A 23268-nucleotide genomic window follows, 5' to 3' on the forward strand; every position below is an offset into this window, starting at 1 on the left:
GGAAACTATCTGTTCATGTTTAATGTCTTTAATATAATTTTTTGTGCCTGTAGAAAGCATCTCAAAATTTATTCAAGAAGATGACACATCTGTTTCTGTTCACTCTCTATTATTGTTTGTTATTTGTGTCAGGGTTTTGATTAATTGTCTTTTAGAAAGATCTTTTTTAAAACCCAGCTGAACCAACTAGAATTAATAGTTTGGCCACATATACAGTACATATACGTATATACATATATAGTATATAAAAAGAAGAAACTGAAAATTGAAAACAGTTTAGCTAATCAATACATTTTTCAAGCAAACACACTATCATATGTTAGGGTTAAATTAATGAAGTTAAATTAAGATCATCACGAGAATGTGAAGAATGAACAGTTTGACATTATGTCAAGGACATTTATGTGTTGTGGCGACATCTACTGAAGTTAGCATGCTAACCACATACTGTAAATAAAGATGGATGTAGTCTTTGTGATGCCACCCACAGGTTTCTCAAGAGCAGTTTTGAAGCTCAGAGTGAGCTGCTCTGCCATTGCCATCTTGGCAGGGTCTGACTCCGCCCCTTATTCCCAGCTAATACAAAAATCAAAAGGTCAAAAAAGAGGGAGGGGTGTGGAGCTGAGACTTTGGTGGATGTCAGTTTGTGACACGCATACGCTCACCCACCTGTCACTCAAAGAGGCCACGCCCTCAATTATACATAACTTTAGTCCTTAATAAAATTTAAAGAGTTATATAAACAGTTGTCATGAAGGACGAGATTAGCTCTAGAGACCAAAACAGTTTTTGTACCACCAGGCTGTAAACATGTTGATTTCTGCTGTAAAGTTGGACATTTTAACATGGGAGTCTATGGGGATTGACTCACTGTTGGAGCCAGACTCTAGTGGTCATTAGATGAACTGCAGGTTTTGGTACCTCTGTGTTGGCTTCATGTTTCAGAATCAGAGGGTGATGCTTGATGCTAACCAGTTAGGTCTGGCACATCCTGACTTGTAATCCCACTTTGTACCCCCAGAGGTGATGGTGAGTCACTGTAGCCTCCAGTTTGCCCTCAGTCAAACATGAGAGGGTGAAGAAGTAGTAACTGTGAGGACACTCCTCTATGCTCAGGTACTGATGCTGCTGCTCCAGCTGCTCCCTGCTCTCCCTCACCTTCCTCCACCTCTCGTGGACCATCTTCTTCTTCTGCCACCCCTACATCTACATCTTCCCTGTCTATCTGACTGGGTGTGAAATTGTTGTTGTCAGTCTAACAGTAAATGAAAAAAGAAACCTAGCAGTTACATAATCAGATTGCAATATAAACCTGTGTGGAAAACATTAACCAATCCATTCAGGTTTGACATGTCAACAAATGCCCTGTGCTGAGGTTCGATTTATTCAAGCTAACACTAGCTGAAAAACATTATTAATTTTTTTAACCCACCAGGATGTGTCCTGTGTGCCCGATGGCCAGTCTAACTATGGCACAGAGGAAGGGGAGGGGGCATTTCCTTGTTTCCTAAGATAGGGATCAACACAACAACTATCTGGTAAATGCTGCCCCCTATTTGTTTGGAGTAGTATTGGAGTAGGCATCTTCGGTTTTACTGGAAATTGTGGGAGGCATTATTCATGTTTTTTATAACTCTGAATTTTATACCTTTTTTATGCGACCTTGGATCCCTTTTTATTCCTCCACACCAGCGACAGTCAGAGCTGGAGGCATATTGTTTTCAACTTGTCCATCCATCCATCCCATTCTCATGGACACGATACCCTTGACAGAACTTCTTCAAATTTGGCACAAAGATTCACTAGCACTCATGGATAAACTGATTGTGGCCTTGTGAATGCGATATCTCAGTAACGCCTTGAAGGAACTTTTATTGGTCAAAGGTCAAAGTCAGTGTGACCTCTAGAAACACTTTTTAGCTATAACTCAATAATAATAATAATAATACATTTTATTTAAAGGCGCCTTTCTTGGCACTCAAGGACACCGTACACAGTTACACAAATTGAGATTAAAACACATTAAGAATTAATTAATTAATTAACAACAATAAAAATGAAATATAAAAATAAAAACAATACAAAAGTGACAGAGCAATTGGCATCAGATGGAAAAGGCAGTTTTAAACAGATGTGTTTTGAGTTGTGATTTGAAATGGGGGAATGAATCGATATTTCTGAGTTGGGGTGGTAGTAGGTTCCAGAGACGGGGAGCAGAGCGGCTGAATGCTCTACTCCCCATGGTGGTGAGACGGGCGGAGGGGACAGACAGGTGTGTGGAGGAAGAGGATCTGAGGGAGCGGGGGGGAGTGGGAATATGAAGGAGGTCGGACAGATATGGGGGGGCGAGGTTGTGGATGGCCTTAAATGTTAATAGAAGGACTTTGAAATGAATACGGAACTGAACTGGTAGCCAGTGGAGCTGTTGGAGGACAGGAGTGAGGTGGTGGATGGAGGGGGTACGAGTAATGATACGGGCAGCTGTGTTCTGGACCAATTGAAGTTTATGGAGGGATTTAAGAGGGAGGCCGAAGAGGAGAGAGTTACAGTAATCCAGACGGGAAGTGACGAGGCTGTGGACAAGGATGGCGGCAGTGTGGGGGGTAAGGGAGGGGCGGAGGCGATTAATGTTTCGTAGGTGGAAGTAGGCAAGACTTCACACGGCAGTTATAACAAAATTTCACACAAATGATTCATATTTTATATGACTCTGGATAAACAGGGATGTAAGCTGAAACTAGTCTGAGTGGAGGAGGTAGACAACCACGAAGAGGTGATTTTACGCTGAACACTAAATCAGATATAACAGATTATTTGATAATTAAAATAGCTGCACTCACCTTCTCACAGGTTCTCAAACAGAAGCATGTTTCAAGTTTTAAAGTTGTATGTTGTCCACCCCCCCCACCCCCACACACACACACACACACACAAATTTAGGAGACCAACAGCAGGTCTAAGTCAGTTCACTCAAATTTAAGAACTGAACCTGATCACAGATTATGATTCACATGAGTCACTGAAATAAATGTTGGATTAATTTCTCACAAGCCGCAGATCTTCAGAACATCCTGACATTAAAATTACATTTTTAAGACGGATCAAGAGAAAATTAACTTTATTTAGATCTATCAACTGAGACAGAGACAGGTCTGAATAAAGTTAGAATAAAGATCTCATGAGATCTCACAACGCAGATCTCTTCTCTCTGTTGGTTGTGGCTCTGGTTTCCTTGCTGCGGTAGAGCTACTGTCACTTTCCAACCACAGAAGTTAAGAGGGACTGCTATACGTGCAACCATGAATTAAAAGATTAAACTGAAATAAAACTTGTATTTCTTTGCTTTATAATACTATTATTGTTATTATTATTGAACTGTTTTTGGAGGGAAAACAGAGTATCAGACTGATATGATCTTGTCCTGGGTTGATCAGATATAAGCTAGCAGATAAAAACGAGCAGCAAAATCAGGCGCAAATTCATAATGTATGATAATGCCCACTTAAGAGACCAAGTGTAGACCATATCTTACCATTGGCGCTGCTTGTAATACGTTATCTTCTGTAATAGAGTATTTGGTGGTACTCAGTTAGTTACAATCTGCAACCTCACCACTAGATGCCACTAAAGCCTACACACTGGTATTTTAAACTTGTAACTATTCGTTTTATTTTGGACGGCTGTGACCGGAAGTCGTTGTTTCATGTTTTACTGCTGCGACTTGACGGTTGTAACTGCTCAGTGTAGCGTCCAGCCTCCTGTCAGCAGCTGGGGAACAGCCTAACAGCACGATGAGAGAGGAGAGACCGGAGAAAAGCCGTTAACACACCGCAAAGATGGAGGACGACCTGGCGTCAGAGGATGATATCTGTAAGTACCGTTACTGTATAGCGTGTGTGTGTGTGTGTGTGTGCGTGCTTGTGTGCGCGCTATCATCTGGCAGGATGTCCGTGTTGACCACAGGGGCAGACGTTACACACTCACAGCTTGGAGGCTGTTTCACTTGTTTTACTCCATATCTCAGTGTGTTGTGTTGTGAATGTGACGGTGGACGGTGACGTAAAGAGCACTGTTCATTCTCTGTCACCTATTAAAATAAACAGCCCTCTTTTGCCGCATGTGTTCCTCATAAAAAGCGGGAAAAGACTGTTGTGAGGAAGAGTTTCCACATTTGAAGTGAAATATCTCCCTGTATGAGAGAAGCTCGCAGTGGCACCAATTTACAAGAATTACGTGAATGACCAGGAAACGTCATTAAAGGATGGTAACGTCACCTCCATGTCATAGAGGATTGTGGGAAGTCACTGACTGGGCTTGTAGTGTTAAACTCCTGTTATCATGCTGCATGCACTGACTTGCACCACTGTTTAGTACTGTCTGTATATCGTCCATAGCACGTCAAACTTCTGGCCCAACATGGGCTTGCAAACGGTGAAAAGGAATGAATGAATGGGAGTGGGGTTATCAATAACCTTGTAGTGACCAGGTGAACTCAATCTTGTCAATGAGGTGTGGTAAGGGTGAAAACAAGAGTGATGAGGAGTGATGAGGGAAGGAAAGGAAGTTAGGTAGGTAAAGAAGGGAAGAGGAAAATGAAAGAAAATAAGGATCTTTAGTATTCCGGTTTAATGCCTAAGTCTTGGCCATTGAATACACAATGGTTTTCACTGGTGTTCAGAACAGACACTTTTACACTTGACATCTCCTCATCTGTCCTTTCTGACAGTGCTGTGGTCAGAGAAGGAGTTCCACGATGCCGCAAAGAGGAACGACACAGGGAAAATGCAGGAACTGATCAAGAAGGGTGTGGACGTCAAGGCCAAAAATAAAGTAAGGGCAAACGTGGACACCTTTCTGTGACTTATATCTATATCTGCCTATAATATCTACATTCAAGAGCACAACACCCCATTCACTGGCTGTCCTACTATGAAATGTCAAATGGTGTGCTGTGATAAAAGGTCTTGTACATGAGCCGCTGAGTCAGACTGAGTGTATTGTATTGTCCAGTATACAGTCTAGCAGCCAACCAATCAACTGCAGCTGAAGGTTCTTGTTTTGACAGGTGACTGTGAATCACTGTTACATTTTCTACTGTCAAAGTTTAAAATCTGTTGATAGATTTTTAAAGCTCATTAGCACAGTAAACCCTGCCCATGTGTGCAGTGTCCACCAACATCTCTGCCAGTGTTCTGTAAATACGGCTTAAATAAGAAAACATCTTCATCAATTCGACAACATGTGCTGCAAATACTGACAACACAAACTGATAGATAGAATAGATAGATAGATAGATCTATTCTATCTATCTATGTATCATTCACTCACTCACTCACTCACTCACTCACTCACTCACTATCGGAATTAAGGCAAAAATAACTTCCCAGCCAGGTTCATCACTTTTTAGTGTCCCCTGGAAACACTTCCGTTGTGTTGTGAGTATTTGCAGCTCATGTGTTGTCAAACTGATGAAGATGAACTGATGTTGTGTTTTATCTGTTTGCATGTGTTTTCTTAAGATGCAGTACGTTGAGCTCTCAGGGCCACCGTGAAATACAGTATTCATACTAAACAATGAGGCATGATTCCATGTCAATGTGTTATGTCAAATATTAATAGGTTTGAATAGAATAAATCGGATCAGATAAAACTAATCATTAATTACATATTAAAAATACATTTTTCACAACTCACAAAATTTCAGGTCCTTATTTTATAATTCAGCAGACAGCATCCTGTATGCAGACTTCTTTTATTTGGAGTGTTACACACTTTTGATGCCACATCACCACACTGTAGCAGTAGACCAAAACGAAGTGAGGCGTGTTAATGTACACAACTCAGGATGGAGAGAGCTACACTACTGAACTCTGACGTCAGACTGTGTGGTTACTATGGAGATATCAGCTGATGTCTCCAATGAACCATCAGACCGTTCTCACAGCAGATACTCTAACATGAGAAAGCACAGAAGATTAATAATGACACATTAGAACAAACCAGTTCTGGGTGTGTGTGCTTTCACTGATGTACTTCACTGAGCCATCACTGATGTATGTGATGGAGTTACTGTGACTGGCCTTCATATGTTATACAAACAGAGGCCTCAGGTGAGACTGAACAGGTGCTGTTACCTGCTCACAGCCTCAGGCTCATTTCTAAATAGTATCAACTAAACAACATGTTCACTGAACAAACTGACCCAACAAAATGAGACATGAGGGAACATATATAGTGGCTTGCCCAAACCAATTTACACACAAAGAGCAAAGTTAACTAAACCCAAACCCCCACCCACCCACCTACCCACACATGAGGCATCAACGGTTGGCTTGGCCCAATCAGCTGGCTCCCAGATTTAAGAGTCCTCAGCATCAGCCACACCTTTTGCTCCACCAGGAAGGGTCCTCCCAACAACCATGGTAACACAACACAAAGAAGCAAATGATTAATAAAACAGAAAATTGCCTATGTAACCCTACAGTGTTAAACTCCATATAAGACAATGCAAGGTTAAAGCAAGTAAACTGATTCCAAAATAATCAAAGAGTGTGTTCTTAAATGTTAAGGTGTAATTGACTGTAAATGAAAGAACCTGTGTTGATAACTACTGAGGTGAATTAGGATTGGAATGCTATTACCCTGTTCGGCTGATGCCATCACAGGATCACTGAGCCCTGTCTGTCTCTGTCTGTCTGCCTGTCTGTCTCTGTCTGTCTCTCTCTCTGTACAGATAGACAGGAAGGCTCTGCACTGGGCAGCAGGAGCAGGGAATGAACAGGCTCTTCGTCTCCTCCTGGACCACGACACTGAAGTTGATGAGGGGGACATTGTGTGTACTCAAGTTTGTCGTTTATGACCATTTACTACTGAACTCATTCATTCCATCTTTTATATTAGATTTAGCCAGAGTGGATATGATGAGAGTGGCACTCAGCCTGATGCTGAGTAAGTAAGCTTTCTGAAATAAAACAAATATTTAGTGGGGCAGGGACAGACCGAGCCCAGCAGGGAAACCACTCTCCAGTGGCTTCAGAAAGTATTCACTAAATCTCAACACAACAAAAATCTCTCATTTTCAAAAGTCTTCCGAGCCTTGACTGAGCTCTTTGAAGGACACCGTTCAGCAGCTCTGAACCTAGATCTGGTCAACTCATTCTTCACTTTCAGTTTTCGATTTTTAATGCATTTGTGGAAACTTCTAAAAACAAGTTTTCACTTTATCATTGTAAGTTAATGAGTGTAGACTGATGGGAAAAAATGTCAGTTTTATCAATTTAAATTTAAACGTACACAATAAAGTGTGTATAGTTCTACCACCCTCACTGTTGTAAATGTTTGTCCACAGTTTGGCATGAACGCTCTGCTGCTGGCCTCCTGGTTTGGTCACCTGAAGATCCTGCAGATCCTGGTGTCCTGTGGAGCAAAGCTCAGCTGTGTGAACAAGGTCAGAGAGTGATTGATCTCAGCATCACTACAGAGTCAGAGGTTAGTGTCTTACTGATGTGTGTGTGTGTATGTGTGTGTGTATGTGTGTTAGGATGGTCTGACTATGCTGCACTGTGCTGCTCAGCGAGGCCACATCAGAGTGTTGGAGTTCATCATGGAGGACCTGGAGGACATCTGTCTGGACAGAGAGGACAAGGTGACTGTTGACTCATCTACAGACATGGGTGTAGGTTTGCATATGGACAGTAGGGACATGTCCCAACCAAAATTTGAGTGAACTTGTTGGCACTATGTTTGAAGTGAAGTCATTAGATAATTCTGATGTGCCCTCTCAGAGGCTACGTCTCCAAGAAACTGATCTAGGCTTGCTAGCATTTGATTGGCTGAAATGGCGGGGCCAATCTGGAGGCTGGACTTAAGAACTGACTTGTCCGTTCAGTATCCACTGTGTCTGCGTCTCATACGCCACACCATGCGTCTCCCTCTTTCTCTCTTTCTGTTTGTGTGTTAGCAGAACGATGAGGTTCAGGGGGGAGAGTAGAGAATAGTTAATCGATCGCAGATGGTGTTGTTCTGATGGATTAAATAACATACAAATAAAATGCCAAAATGAGTCGCCCAGTATACCTGGGTGGCTGTTAATATACCTGGGCAGCTTTGTATAGTTTTTATTATTCCACACCTGTGATAGTCAGGCCAGAAGCATATTGTTTTCAGGATGTCAGTCTGTATTTCAGTAACGCCTTGACAAAACTCAAATTTGGCACAAACATTGGTGGTTCATATTTTCTTTGACTTTGGATAAACAGGATGTAACCTGAAACCAGTCTTAGTGGAGGAGGCAGAGAACCACGAGGAGGGGATTCTAGTTTAAATGTAAATACAGATCTTATATGTTAATAAACCATTCAGTTGACATCAAAAGTCCTCTTTGTTATGGAGGGATTGTTGTGTCTCTACAAATGTTGAGACTAAACCTACGACCTTGTTAAAAAATGATTTAGTACAAACTGTGAATGTGTTTTTATGTGTATGTATACACAGTACAGTATATGTGTATGTAAACAGTACAGTATAAGTGTGTATACACAGTACAGTATATGTGTATGTATACACAGTACAGTATATGTGTATGTAAACAGTACAGTATAAGTGTGTATACACAGTACAGTATATGTGTATGTATACAGTACAGTGTAAGTGTATATATACTGTACATTATGTGTATGTATACAGTACAGGTAGTACAGTATATGTGTATGTATACACAGTACAGTATACTGTATACACAGCGGCTCCTGTTTGTAACCTGCTGACATCTCTACCAGTCAGGGAAGACAGCTCTTCACCTGGCTGCTGAACATGGACAACTGGAGGTGGTGGAGTTTCTGATTGGAATGGGTTGCACACATGGATTAAAGGACAAGGTAGACACACACACACACACACACACACACACACACACACACACACACACACACAGTAAATGTTTTATTTGTTATTCGCTGTCATGACGACACCTTGACCAAATGAATACAAGCTGACATCCATCCATCACTTCAGAGATTTTAAGTCACAAACAAACATTACGAACCAGGATCTTTTCAGACTTTAAATCCTGTGTACAGATACTGGACTGAGGGGAAATACCTGCTAACAGCTGACTCCAAAAGTAAATATCTTCACACTGCTTCTCAGATAAACTGAAGCAGATGACAGCATTTGATAAATCAGCACATGGTCAAACTGAACTTCACTGCAGCTGCCACTGTGATCAGGTCAGGGCTTTGTTCAGGTTTATTTTACAGCTGAGGAGAGGAAGGCCACGGTCATTGGTCGTCATGACTTCTGTACCATAGAGATGCATACTACACTGTACATTGACAAATAAAACTATGAACTGCTGTTTAGTGGCAACATCGCTCATACCTGAAACATAAAATACAATAACATAATTATATTATAAAAAGAGATATTAAATATTGGATATCCCCCAAGCTTAACATCTGGCTCATCTGGTAGGTCTGTTGTGATACCTCCGAGAAAACAGGTTGCATACCACTGGTTTATTGATTTATTGATTTATTGATTTATTGATTTATTTCAAAGTGAATGGAACCTCAAGCCAACACACTGAGGAGGTTGGTCTGTGAACAAACTGTTCTCTCCTCCTCTTCAGTTTAGTACCAAAATACCAGTAACCTGTTAACACGCCCTCAACATGTTCACAACCTGAACATCTCACACTGCGATCTGATATTGTTTTTCCTCCCTCTGTAACTCCACCTTATTTCTGTCCTGCTTTTGACCTTCATTGTTTTTGATTCGTTTGTCAAAGCACCCTGTAAACTCTTTGTAAAGGTAATATATAGATAAAGTTATTATATTATTGTTTTCATAGATACATGTAAAGGAAGCTGTGGGTCACTGGTCGTTATATGTTGTTATGTCTTGTAATGTGTTGTCATGTACGGCCTGCAGGAGGAGAACACGGCCATGCATCTAACAGCGAGGTGCGGCCACACAGAGGTCCTGCAGAAGATCGTGGAGACCGGACTAGATGTGGATGAGAGGAACATAGTGAGTTCACTAGGCTGGTCTCAGATCAGTTTGCATTTCTACACATCACCTTTTTAATTCCCCCCCCCCCAATCAACAGACATACACACACATCACACCACACATACACAATAATAATGGCTCCTCGAGCCCCATGTCGCCCCAAGAACAAACACAACCTGTCAGAGCTGTCAGCTGTCAGAGGGAGAGTAATCACCTGTTTCTGTTTCCAAGACAACAAACATAACACAAGGATACAACATAAAATAAAACTCTAAAACCACTCAACTATCAAACAGAAATAGGAGAACATTTTCTGTTTTCTGTTGGAAGGACATAATAGAATATCTTGTGACTCCATATTGAAATTCATACAGCAGGGTTCAGACAGACACACTGAACACTGGTGGCATTAATTATGACACAAGTCTCACACAATCTCAAATGTCTGTAAGAATAAGATGAATTGATGACATTTATAAAAATGTCAAACGTCAACTTCACTGTGACATCATAATGTTCTGCCAAAACACTGTGTGTGTTACAGGATGGTCTCACAGCTTTGCACCTGGCAGCTGATGGAGGTCACTATGACTGTGTCAAGTTGCTGCTGGAGTCCGGCTGTAATGTCAACGCACAGACGAATGTACGGTTTGTTCATTTAAAGTCAAATATCATCTGTAATAAACAGGAGAGGTTAGGATAGGCTCGGTGAGGTGAGGTTTATTAATGTTGTGACATCTTGTTTTGACCTCAGAGGAACATGAACGCTCTGCACTACGCTGCCCAGCACGGCTTTGACAAAGAGGCCAGTTTACTCCTGGAGGCAGGAATCAGCATCGATGCTGTCGACAATGTGAGTGATGTCACCTGTCATGTGACCTGTTTCTTGGTTTGTATGATGACTGGAAAAGATTTCCTGCTAAGGAAGTTTATCCAAAATAGTCAGAATGCATAAATGTGTTTAATTTAACATTTTAGAGAATGTCTTCACACTGATGGTTCAGGTTCTTTCAGACAGGAGGTAGTCGCCGTCGTGGTTGTTGCCCGTGCCTAGTGTTGGCACCTACTCGCTCTGTGAAAGCTGCTTGAATCCTGTCTGGAAGAAAACATTTCCACATTGAACTTTTCAAACGAAAAGGTACAAGACTGTTGCACGTCTGACCCCCCTGACCAATCAGAGGTACAGTTGTACATTTGTGCTGGGGTCTGTTGTACTTGTGACACCACCCACCTGTAGTGCTGCGCAGCAGTACATTGTTGAGTTTTGGACTGCACAGTTTAAAACGGTGAGGGGGTTGGGTTCTAGGTCAAAATTGAGGATTAAGGAAAAGGTTTGGAAAATGTCTCTCCAGTATTTTTCCAGGCCTAGACATGTCCAGAACATGTGAATTAGGGAAGTCTCACCTCACATCGGGGTTAATATGAGATCATTTGGACACATGGGCCCTGTGCAAAACCTTAAACTGTACTGTGACAGGCACAGACGTATGTTGAAATAAGAAGATTGAATCCCATCTGTCGTTCAACAGTGAAAGAGATCCTGCTTTAGATCCCGCTCCCAGACGGTTTTAATTTAGTGAAGAGGGGCATGTCTTACACCAGCCAGCTTGTCATAGATAGCAGGTATTAAACCTTTGTGTGGTGGGTGTAAACTACGAAAAACACATCAGTGGTGTTTGTATCAGGTGCCTCAGGGAAATTTGGTATTTTAGTGGAGGAAGTGTCTGGTTTGCAGGTACCTGGAGGAATGGGTACGAGGTAGGTCACACTTTTCGGAAAGTTTTTCAAATGATAAAAGATCTTCAGCGTTCACTTTTCCTACTCTGCCATTCATGTAATGCAGGATCCAGCAAAGAAGGTTGGAAAAGATGGCTGTATAGGAGAGGGCTAAAGAGAGAAAACTCCTGGCAACCAAAGTCTCTTACACTGTGCCAGACAAACAGATTATCACTCAGTTAACTTGGGGGGAGAAGGCTTGAGATTCCTAACAGTGAAAAGCTTTTTGACAGAATTCAGCTCCATTGCCTTGGTCTGTATATGTGTATATTAACCACTCAATAATAAAAGCAGAAATTAGACTGTGCCAAGCCTCCATTATTTTTAGATGTTTGAAGAGGGGGCTTGTTCCTGCATACGTAGGACAATATAACCGAGTCTTAAGAGGAATACATAGTGTATATAGAGATATAATGTATAAGATATAAATATTTAGGAAGAATATTCATTCATCCAGGGATGTATATATTCACTGCATTAGGCACTGTTTCACATGATTTAACAGAGTAAGGAAATTGTCTTTAAAAAGACACTTGTGTTTTTGGTGACTGTAAGGTAAGTCAAATATTTTGAACAATCTTAAAGGGGAAGTTAGCGTACTCTGGTGTAAGTGTCTCCGTTCACAGGGAAAAGGTCACTCTTTAAATTAAGTAAATTTAATTGGTTGAGTAATGACAGAAGTATCTGGAAGTATCTGATCTTGATATGAAAAGAAAAGGTCTGCATAAAGGAAAACTTCATGTCCAACTACCTTCCTCCAAATCCCTGAAATATCAGGCAGCTATAGAGCTCAGAAGCACTAATGACTCTATTGACGGATCGAGAAGTAGTGGGCTTAAAAGACGCCCTGAACAAGTTCCCTGTTAGAGGTTTCAAGGTTGTGACTGTGCAAAGTTCATGAGGATTGAAGTAGTAGGGCACAAGTATAATCATTTTATCCACGTTATCAATCTTGGTCCAGAGTCAAATATTTTTTAAATTGCAAACAAGTACGTCCACTCCACACAGTCAAATACTTTCTTCTCGATTAGAGAGGACACATTCAGGAGTCACCTCTGAGGGTGAGTAGAAGACATCAAATACACAACGATTAACAAAGCCAGTTTGATCTTGGGATATGATTGATGGCAGAATGTTCTCCATTCTACTGACCAGAACTTTGACATCAACGTTGATGGTGTCACCATCTTCAGCACAATTTACAACCACATTATAGTGTGTTATAACCTGTTTATTAAATGTTTATATTCTGAGTCTGAATGCTAGAGAGGGGGCTGGGGTGAAAGTAAAGTGATACTTGATGATGCTGTTCTTACAGCCACTAAACAAGCTCTTGTTTTCCGGCTCATTCACACGTCTGATGAAATGTTCTTCTTCTTTATGTTTAAAACAGCAACACACCACAGCACTCCATGTGGCGGTGTTCAGCAGCCACACTGAGGTTGTGCGGCTGCTCATAGATGCTGACTGTGACCTGGACGTCACTGACTGTGTGAGTACCAGCTTCTTGATCACAGAACAGAGAGCACGTTCCTCTGCAGGAGCTCAGTGTGAGCGGCAGTCCAACAGATCAGTGTCCTGTGCTTCACAGAGACAGCAGACGGCTTTACACATCGCAGCAGAGCATGGCTGGCAGGACCTGGCTGAGATGATGTTGATTTCAGGAGTTAACCTCAACATGGCTGACAAGGTACTACACAGCACAAACTCTCACCTGGACGGTCAGGACCGGAGGCTTCATGTCCTTCTGTCTCACTCTCCTGAACGTCATATCTCACTAACACTTTGAGGGAACTTTTCTAAATTTGGCACAAGCGTGCAAGGATGAACTAATGATATTTTGGTGGTCAAAGGTCAAAGGTCACTGTCACTGTGACCACACAGAAAAAGTACAATTAATACCTTTTATTAACTTCCTACATAGTCTCCACTACATATACAGTATGATTCTGGACAAGGAACAATAGAAGTCGTATCAGAAAAATCTACTTTAAATATCAAAAAATATAATGTACATAAATACACTAGTTGAGTAAATGTACTTAGTTACATTCCACCACTGTTTATGTGTCTTTGGGTTTATTTACGGTACTGTTGTTACCGGTAATTATTTTTGACATTTTAAACCCAAAAGACTAAAAAAAAGCAAATAATCCACTTGCTGCACTATAATGAACATTGCAGGTATTAAATAGATATGTTTCCCTATATTTGTAAACCACTAAATGCCCTGATAATTATTAATAATATGAATGATTACAGTGATGATGTCATCAGCCTCACAGCTGGGTGTGTAGTAGAGATTAAACCACCAAGTTCATGACCTTTTCTTGATAAATGTTAAATGTCAGTACACATATTGTAAACATGTCATCAGCCTGAGATTGAATAAATGTATATTATGGTCTGTAGAACTGCTGTATTTTATGGCTGAGCTTTGTTTTCTGTGTCAATTCTCTTTAAATATTCTAATTTTGAATTTTACATCATATTTCCCTGATAATATATTAACCTGAAGTGTGACTCCTGTATCTCTGTACATCATCTAGCAGATTGACAAGCTGCTTCTTCACTGTGTTGTTTTGACAATGTAATAAACACAGCAGGGGAAAACATGTCTGGAGGTGGCAGCCAGAGGAAACCACGTCATCCTGGTCGACATGATCATCAAAGCCGACCGCTTCTATAAATGGGAGAAGGTGAGTTTGTCATCAGTGTGTGTGACCTGCACTGGCTCAGATAGAATGACTTCATTGCAGTGATGAAGAAGAGAGTAAGAGCTTCATCACTGTCAGGAATCCTGTCCATTAAAGAATCTGTGTTCAGGTCAAATGAAGCTACAATAGTTATTATGTAGTTATTTAGTGATAAACTCTCCTCTGTTTGTTAGAAGCTCTGTTTTGAAACCAGAGTCAAAACCATCCACTACCACTACACAAATATCTACTGATCTTAATTATTGATCACTTTATTGTAAACTCTTCTGTCCCTGTCAGGATCCTGTAGGAATGATGACTCAGTTTTTCCAGTGATCTGATTGGTCAGTAGTTTGGCTGTTGACAGGTTGGATCTGATTGGGAGCAGGTTAGGAGTTCAGCATCAGTTACCGTGGGGATTTACCCTGGTAAGAAGTGAACCACCGTCGTAGGACTGAAAACCCAGAGTTAAACCTGAAGTTACCTCGATAACCTCAAATCCTGCTTCGTAATACAGACCTCTGGTGTTTTTTTATTTTATTGATCTTATGTTGACGCTGTTCTGAGGCACTGTTTTCTTGGACAGGTCAGTTATTCTCATGGTGACTGTTAATCCTGAGTCAGGTTCAACAGAAACTTTTACAAAAACAACAAAGTTACTTTTGAAATTTGTATTTTTCACCGTAGAGTCAGGACTCAATAGAAAACAAATGATGCACTGCAGTAGGATTCTTCCATTACCTTCACTGCTGTGTGACAGGGTTCATACAGCCACTGCCATCTGGATTAGTTATTATGGGGTTGTTAACATGATTTACAGAGCCTTGATTTTATTTACATCTAATAGCAACATCCTGGACGTCCGCAGGAAAATTCAGATGAAGCATTGCTGTTTTTATTAGTTGTTAAATGTAATTTGAGAAGACTTTTCAAGACTCAGACTTGTGGACCCCACTGTTTGTATATAACTATATGGAGAACTGGTACTACTGTTGCCTTCAGGATCACATGAGCAGTGAGCAGGACTCCTGGGTGGGGAGGCCGCTGAGCTTCAGGCAGGACCACCAGCCGGAGACACAGCACCTCCGCTCAGTCCTGTGGAGCCTGGCCACCAAGCACCTCTGCCGCGGGGAGTGGAAGATTCTGGCACAACACTGGGACTTCAGTGACGCTCATATACGAGCTATAGAACAACAGTGGACAGGTGAGCCATGCTGAAACACACATTACACACAGATGCACTAAACACTGCTTCACCACACCTCAGCACTGGTTCATTCTCTCTACCAGCTGTCTTAGTCAATACCTCTCTCATGTCTGTACAGAGTTATGGAGCCAGGAGCTGGTTAGCCTAGCTTCCTGTAGCTTTAAAACAGGTGACAGCCAGGCTAGCTGTTTCCCGCTGCATCCAGTCTTTATAAGAAGCTAAACTCACCCAATTGAGTCCTGGCTCTGGCTCCACAGTTAATGCACAGATATGAGAGTGGTATTGATCTTATCTAACTCTCAGCAGTGTTTGATTTAGACCATGTCCACACCACTGCAGATATGAAGATGCTGTTTACAGTCACAAAGCATTGAACAGCAAGTTTGTCCCAGCCAGGTTCATCACTTTTTGTGTGTCTCCTGGAAACACTTGTGTTGTGTTGTGAGTATTTGCAGCTCATGGTTTGTCATATTGATGAAGATGTTTTCTGAGGTTGTTTGTGTTTTCTTAAGTTGCAGTGTGTTGAGCTCTCAGGGCCACACACATCACTGATGTTCAGCTCTGACTCTGTTTAGTCATTCAGTTCACTACAATCACAGTTTTATCCCATGACTGACAACAGAGCTCTCAGACAGTAGTTCACTAATAAAAGCTGCTGGTGAAGTCAGTTAAAGTGGTGAGTAGATCAGTTTAAAGATGTGTTAGTGCATGTCCTCTGATGTGTTCTGTCCATGTCTAATGGAAGGAATAGAGCAGTCCTGACTGTTGTCAACCACACTCACTGACTTGTATCAGATACTCATGTTTTCAGCTCAGGTGCAGCAAGTCAAGTTATCTGGTGACACCTCTGTTTGGATATATGGATGGAACAATCACAGTCTTAAGCCCTACTGTGCAAAAAAAGTGGTCTTATATTTGTAATTTAAAACAGTTTTAAACACTTTCATTGAATGTTAGTCTGTCAGCTAAACAGCTGCTTTCATTCTCTCTCCTGACACAAAAGAACAGATTGCAGCCACTTCATTATTCCTTCGCAACAGTCAGAGCCAGAGCCATATTGTTTTCCGGTTGTCCATCCATCTCTTCCATTCTCGTGGACACGATATCTCAGTAACGCCGTGATGGAATGAAATTAAAATTTGGCACAAATATTCGCTAGGACTCAAGGATGAATTGATTAGATTTTGGTGGTTAAAGGGTCAAGGTCACGGGACCTCACAATACGTGGTTTTGGCCTAGAGAATGCGATACCTCCGTAACACCTGAACAAAACTTCACATTTGGCACAAATATTCACTTGGACTCAAGGAAGTCAGTTTGACCTCATAAAACACTTTTTAGCAATTACTCCAGACTTCTCACAGCAATTATGACAAAATTTCACACAAATGGTTCATATTTCATATAGGGATGTAATCTGAAACTAGTCTGAGTGGTGGAGGCACACAACGACGAAGAGGTAATTCTAGTTTTCAGTGTTGACTCCTCTCAGATCAGATCCAGATGGATATTAGTGTGTATTATAATTCTGAGTTGAACTTGTAGGTATGAAAAGCTTCAAAGAGCATGGTCACCGCATGCTGCTCATCTGGCTTCATGGAGTCGTGGTGGCGGGGGAGAACCCCATCAAAGGCCTGTACGAGGGGCTGGTGGAGATCTCCCGCACAGACCTGGCAGGTGAGACCATCATACTGCACCGTGCTCTATGTTCATGTCCATCAATGCTGTGACAGGGGTGGGGGTGGGGGTGTCAGTGATGTATCGGTGCATTACTTGCTGTCTCCTTGTTGTGTTGATCATCCAGAGTGTGTCCGGCAGAAGGCGAACGCAGAGAGCAGCTCTCCTAAGATGTGCTCTGCGATGTGATCTGTGTCACTCTGAGTGACTGTGAAGGTTTCACTTCACCCCTGAACTCTGTTTAACTATAAATGACCTGAGCTGAGCCAATCACAACACTTTGTATAATTTATGGCATGTTTATATTCACATTTTTAATCTGTTCTGACTCTGGTTCAGAGGATTTATTCTATGTTAGGGTGAGGGGACAATAAGATGGTTTTAATGTAAAATAACAGTTCTTTTTGTTGTTTTTTTAATGCATGCGGTGAACAGCTGCTGACACTATTCATACCGTATATACTGCTTTATCTCTGTACACAAAGGGCTGTAAACACACAACGCATTTCGGCTTATTATAATGATTTATCATCCAGCCTCATATAATGTAAAGGATCCACCATAAAACCCATCATTGAATAAGGAATGTCACCTGGTATTAGGTTTGGGCCGATATTCAATAATATTGCAATATTTCCCACCAATGCAATATTTGTCATCATATCAATTTTTTGCTGTAACATAATATAGGATTTAATATATTATAATAAAAAAAAACAATTGAAACATAAATATAACCCCTGTGATAATATCGTATATCATGATTTTTGGGTTAGACTGCATTGAGATATTAAATCTTGGATATCAACCCTACCTGGTATCATATGGGACTTGGATCCTGATCCACAAAATATTTACTATATACTGTATTTCTTTATCAAAAACTATATCTAGCAGCTACATAGAAATCCAAACTCCCCCCACCACATGCTGTCTCCTGAAAACATAAAGCTAAAGCTCCCCTTCCTTAATGTTCCCCTCCAGACATGTTTCAAACTCTGTAAAAGTATTTTATGCTAATACTAATCAGCTGTGATTCATATTTAGTTGAACATGGTTTTCCCGAACAAAGAGTCTCATCTCTTACATCCTGAGTGAGAAATTCGGATCAGGCCTTTAGTTTCATGGTCCAGTCCAAAGTTCACATGTATCAAAAATGTGAAGAAAGAACTAAACTGAACTTATTCTTACACTGCAAAATTCACATCAGCTTAAAGATTATGGATCATGGACATCTAATGAACAAACAGAGCAGAAGTATCATGGTTAGGGCTCCACGATTTTAACCATAGGCCGACGTCCAATCATTACCCTGTGAAAGCCGATATGATCGTTATGATACCCCATGAGCGAGAGAGAGAAGAGTGACCATAACTCTCTCATGGATACCCTGAGTGATGACAGTAAGATGACAAATACATTTTATGTCGTCACAAATAATGCGTCTCTCTCATTGACTGAGAAGCTGAACTAAATGACATGTTCTGTCGATCTCCTCCGCTCTGTAATCACAGAGCAGCACCTACACACAACAAGCTGCTTCATTCAAATACACTGAAGCAGTGAATCACAGTTACATCAACTCATTTGCATTTATTCATTTGACAGAAGCTTTTGTCCAAAGTGACACACAAAACAAGCCAAGTAGATCAAACAGAAGCATCAACACAGCTGGAGAGGGATCAGGAGATCAAGTGAAGACTGAAGGAGTTTCAGCTGACTGGATCCAGTCTGGTAGCTCGTTCCACCATCACTAACAGAGAGAGGTTTGGGTTGACAGTGATGGTCGGACTATAGTCTCTAGAGAATGAGAAGGCTCATAAAGCTGAATGAGGGAGTTCAGGTAGGTGGAGTGACATGATCTGTCTCTGGCTGGTTGAGGACCAGATGTGCTGCTCCTGTTTGGACCATTAGCAGAGGTTTTACTGAGGATGCTGGTCAGTGAGAGCTCTATAGCAGTCAGAGCAAGAGATGACCAGTGTCTGAACAAGGAGTTGAGTTTCATCCTCAGATAGTACCTGATCTTTCTTAGTGAGATACAGTTACATCATATTGAAGTATTGGGGCTTTGCAGCCAATAAACGTTTTTGAATTGTCATAGCAGTAAAATCACAGGTGAAACTGTGAGAGGACTCACTCACAGGAACAGAGGAGGCTGGTGTAGATACAAACTGGTGCTAGCTTCTCTCTGTTTATTACTATATTCAGAGGGGTCTTGTCATCGCAGGAGGTTTGTTTCAGCTAGGTAATGTATTACACATCAGCAGTAGCATTAGTGCTCCTTCTCTGCTGGTCCACAGGTTTCTACCTAAAAAATAAAACTGCTGCTACATTCAGCCTTTAGTTGTCTGACCTTCACTGACTAAAGAAACGGAGAGTATTGAAGCTCTGTGTCAATCTTGGCTCTCACTCTGCTCAATGTTCCCCTCCATGTCAGACCAGGTTTTCAGTCAGTCTGTGTTTCCTGCTTCTCACTTGATCTCATGCTGTTGCATCTCCATCAGTGGAACCACTTTGGATCCTGATCTTCTTCTCTCTCAGAGCTCCACTGTGGCCTGATGGGTAAATGGTGACGCTCCATGAAGACTCTGTTCTATGGTCTCATGGTCTCTTGGGCAGTCGGGGTGGGATCTGGTTTTACAGAGACCAGGACAGTGATCTGATCAAATGACCAGGTTGATCAGGTTCAGTTAATGTGCTGCACATGTTTTATTAGTGTTCACACAGGAAACCATGTTGACTGCAGCATCTGTTACAAGACATTTTACCTTGTTCCTCTCCACCATGAGGTTAGTTTCACCTGAGCCGTGTGGCTTCTGAGTGGCTGCTGGGAAGATTTTCACTCAGGTGAGGTGTTAAAGGTGCTGACCAAAAACAAAAGGGTTGTAGATGTCAAAAGAGATAGACTGAGCACATGAGCAGCTTATATTGCCTTTAAGGTCCAAATGATCTACATTCAGCCAGTTACCTGCTCAGGTTAGCCAGCCTCCTGACAAGGGGAGGAGCATCACAACTTCCAACAAAAGTAGTTGTAAGTACGTGTGTCTGATTTTATGCGACTTAACATGATGCCTGCTGGACTTAAAGCAGTGCATTCTGGTTAGAACGTTTGTCCGACTTTTGCTGCAGAACATCATCATGTCACATGACATTAAAACCTCACAGGAGGAAGGCACCTTCACTTTTCTGAGGAAGGTTCTACAGTTTCTCACCTCTGTGATGACTGAGCTTTGTCCTGATTGGCTGAAGGCTTCACTGGCACACATGACATGTTCTATGTATTTATTCTAAGAACTTCAGTTCCTCTTTTACTGAACCTTCAGTTTATTTGAGCTCCTCCTTCTGAAAGCTCAGTTTTTACATATGGACACTAACACTATAGTTTTCATTTCCAGTTTGTTATTATGAAAGCATTCTTACAGGTCAAGATTTATTCTTTAGATTTCTCTTCACCTCCTGGCAAAATGGTGGCCCTTGTTTTTTATTGTCAAGTCTGTGGTTCTCAATGAATAAATATTTTTACTTTTTATTTATTTACCATCAAACACTTTGGGCTCCATAATAAACACTGAAAGATCTGTGGATGCTGCTGATGCCTTTAAAAAGCAGCTCAAGGTCCAGAGGTGCAGACTTCACTTCTTCTGTTTTATTCATCTGTTGATGTGAAGTACTTTGCCCTCGAATGGTGCTATTAAAAAAAACTTGATTTGCTCACTTCACCAGGAGAGTGACGACACCAGCCACGCACTGCAGCAGCTCTCACACACATCAATACTCTGTAGATATCATCATATCACCACATGGGAATGTACTGGTAAAACTGCCACCATTTTTGGGCATAACTCTAACAATGGCTGTTCTATTAGCACAGGAAACATGAGCGGGTCACCCTGGTTACAACAAATGATCTAAAGTGCAGTTTTGCTCAGTGTTGACATGATCACTCACTATCAGCTGTTAACATCCATTAGCATTAGTAAAATACAGTGTTTAACCTACTGTCCCCACTGCAAGCAATAGACCATATACAGGATGCAGTTTAATGATGCAAAAAACACATGACATTTCGAGCAAAAAAAAAAACTTTTCTATTTTGATCTAAACTTTGCTTTTTGTTTTATGACTTACTGGATAATTTCACTTCTTCTAAACCTCTTTGGTTGATGTCATCATAACCCATAAACATATGCTGATGATGGGTCACAAGTTGCTTTATTTTGAAGGGTGACAAGCCAAAAGGTTGGGAAGTGCTGTTCTAGATGACTGGGCATCCTGCAATGGTGTGGTAAGAAACAGGAAATGGTTAAAACTATGACCAAAAAAATCCATCTTATATAAAACTGAACTTAAGGAGTTGTGTGTATATCTGTATTTATGTTTATGAATCCACTGATTCACTAAACTGAGAGTTTGAAATGGTTTTGAAACACTGCACCATGCGTTTAATGTTTTCATGTATTCCTCTCGGTTTCACTCTGACCAAAACAAATTGAATCACAGTTCTGTTTTTGTTATATATGTACAGTATTTCCATTTCTACTTGAATTTTTTTTTGGAGCCACTCTGTGCATGTTCAGAGTTTTAAATGTGTGGTATAGATATAATCTGTGTTATATGTATAAACTTCTAATGTAATTGTGAACTTGACTTATTCATGAGATCAGTAAAAACTACACTTTGAAAACAAGTGTCTATGTTGCAGTGTTCTCCTACAAATCTGGACCATCATCTACCTGAGTGAAGAGCCTGTGGGCGGGGTATCACAAGTGGGCCAACAAATCATTTGCAAAACAGTACAATTTTGGTGAAAACATGTCATTATAAAAAATATGTATAAATATAAATAATTTTTTGAAATGTTTTTTTTTTTTTTTAATTTAAATTTATAAACTCAATGATAGGAACTTTTATCATTTCGATTTGTTTGCTATTGCAGTCTGATTGTGCACTGACAGATTACATCGATGGCAAAAACTGGAGCATCTAATCCTATGCTGCTTTCAGTTCAGTCCTGAATGTTCCATCGTTCTCATTAAAAACACATTATTTAGCCTCTGTATTGATAGATCAGATGTGGGCAGCCAACATTTTTGAGATTTTCAAGTGGGTCATGAGTGGAAAAGATTAGGAACCACTGATCTACATCTACGTCTTTTACAGTAAAACTGTTCTGATGATGCTACTCACAACTACACACAACTCAAACACACTCATTCAATGAGTGGGAGCTCCAGTTGCTCCAAAGCTGAATATGATTTACAATTATATACTGTACGTAGGACACAGGACCATGGCCTGATTAACCTCTTAAACTCAGCATGGCCTGTAGTCAACCCAGCCACTACTCATCCTCTCTATGGCCTCCAGGTTCACACCCAGAGAGCAGATTATTTGGTCAGGAACCACCCAGTGTGCCTGTGCTGGAATAACCTGGCCTCATATTTTCTGTGCATCACTTCACTTGTGGTAATTTGATTCACTTTGATCAGACTCTCCAAGAAACCTAACCACACTCGCCTGCTCAGGTGTTTGGCTGTATAAATTCAGGGATGTGGCCTCATGACATCTAAAGAAACATATCACTTGCATCTTTGATACAGATGAACTTATTTTCCCACTGCTCAACCATTTCTGTTGCAGTGCGTTTTCTTCTGTATATATATTAGATTCCAGCCTCTTGACAGTGGTTTCTCGATACCTTTCTTTTCACTCCATAGTTCTCCCTTGTTGTAAGTGTGTGAGGTATTGTTCTGTAGTTTGAGGGTCTGAAAACTGCTACTGGAAATGTTCCTGTGTCCCAAACTAAATTAAACAACCTTAACACTCCAAGCAGTGCACTGTCATAACAAATACCATCTATCCCATAAATGGCCCTCTTTAATTCAAACAGACTGACAGCTA

General features: G+C 41.0%; 1 protein-coding gene across 1 annotated transcript; it reads left to right on the forward strand.

The window, feature by feature from the left end:
• Positions 1-3756: 3756 nt before the first annotated feature.
• ankdd1a (ankyrin repeat and death domain containing 1A) lies at positions 3757-22045 on the forward strand. Its single transcript, XM_022745616.1, has 15 exons — positions 3757-3870; positions 4727-4830; positions 6734-6832; positions 7349-7447; positions 7541-7645; positions 8778-8876; positions 9931-10029; positions 10556-10654; positions 10766-10864; positions 13181-13279; positions 13379-13477; positions 14391-14486; positions 15486-15687; positions 17236-17367; positions 17495-22045. Exons 1-15 carry the CDS (start codon positions 3837-3839, stop codon positions 17554-17556), a joined length of 1527 nt encoding a protein of 508 aa, XP_022601337.1. The 5' UTR covers positions 3757-3836; the 3' UTR covers positions 17557-22045.
• Positions 22046-23268: the final 1223 nt, after the last annotated feature.

This window comes from Seriola dumerili, unplaced genomic scaffold (genome assembly GCF_002260705.1).
Source record: "Seriola dumerili isolate Sdu_G_001 unplaced genomic scaffold, Sdu_1.0 BDQW01000003.1, whole genome shotgun sequence".
NCBI lineage: Eukaryota > Metazoa > Chordata > Actinopteri > Carangiformes > Carangidae > Seriola > Seriola dumerili.

Bases quoted from the DNA above. Each gene is read 5' to 3' on its own strand.
- ankdd1a (XM_022745616.1), top strand. From the start codon at position 3,837: ATGGAGGACGACCTGGCGTCAGAGGATGATATCT. The intron at 3,871-4,726 runs GTAAGTACCGTT...CCTTTCTGACAG, and splicing joins GGCGTCAGAGGATGATATCT to TGCTGTGGTCAGAGAAGGAG. The intron at 10,030-10,555 runs GTGAGTTCACTA...TGTGTGTTACAG, and splicing joins ATGTGGATGAGAGGAACATA to GATGGTCTCACAGCTTTGCA.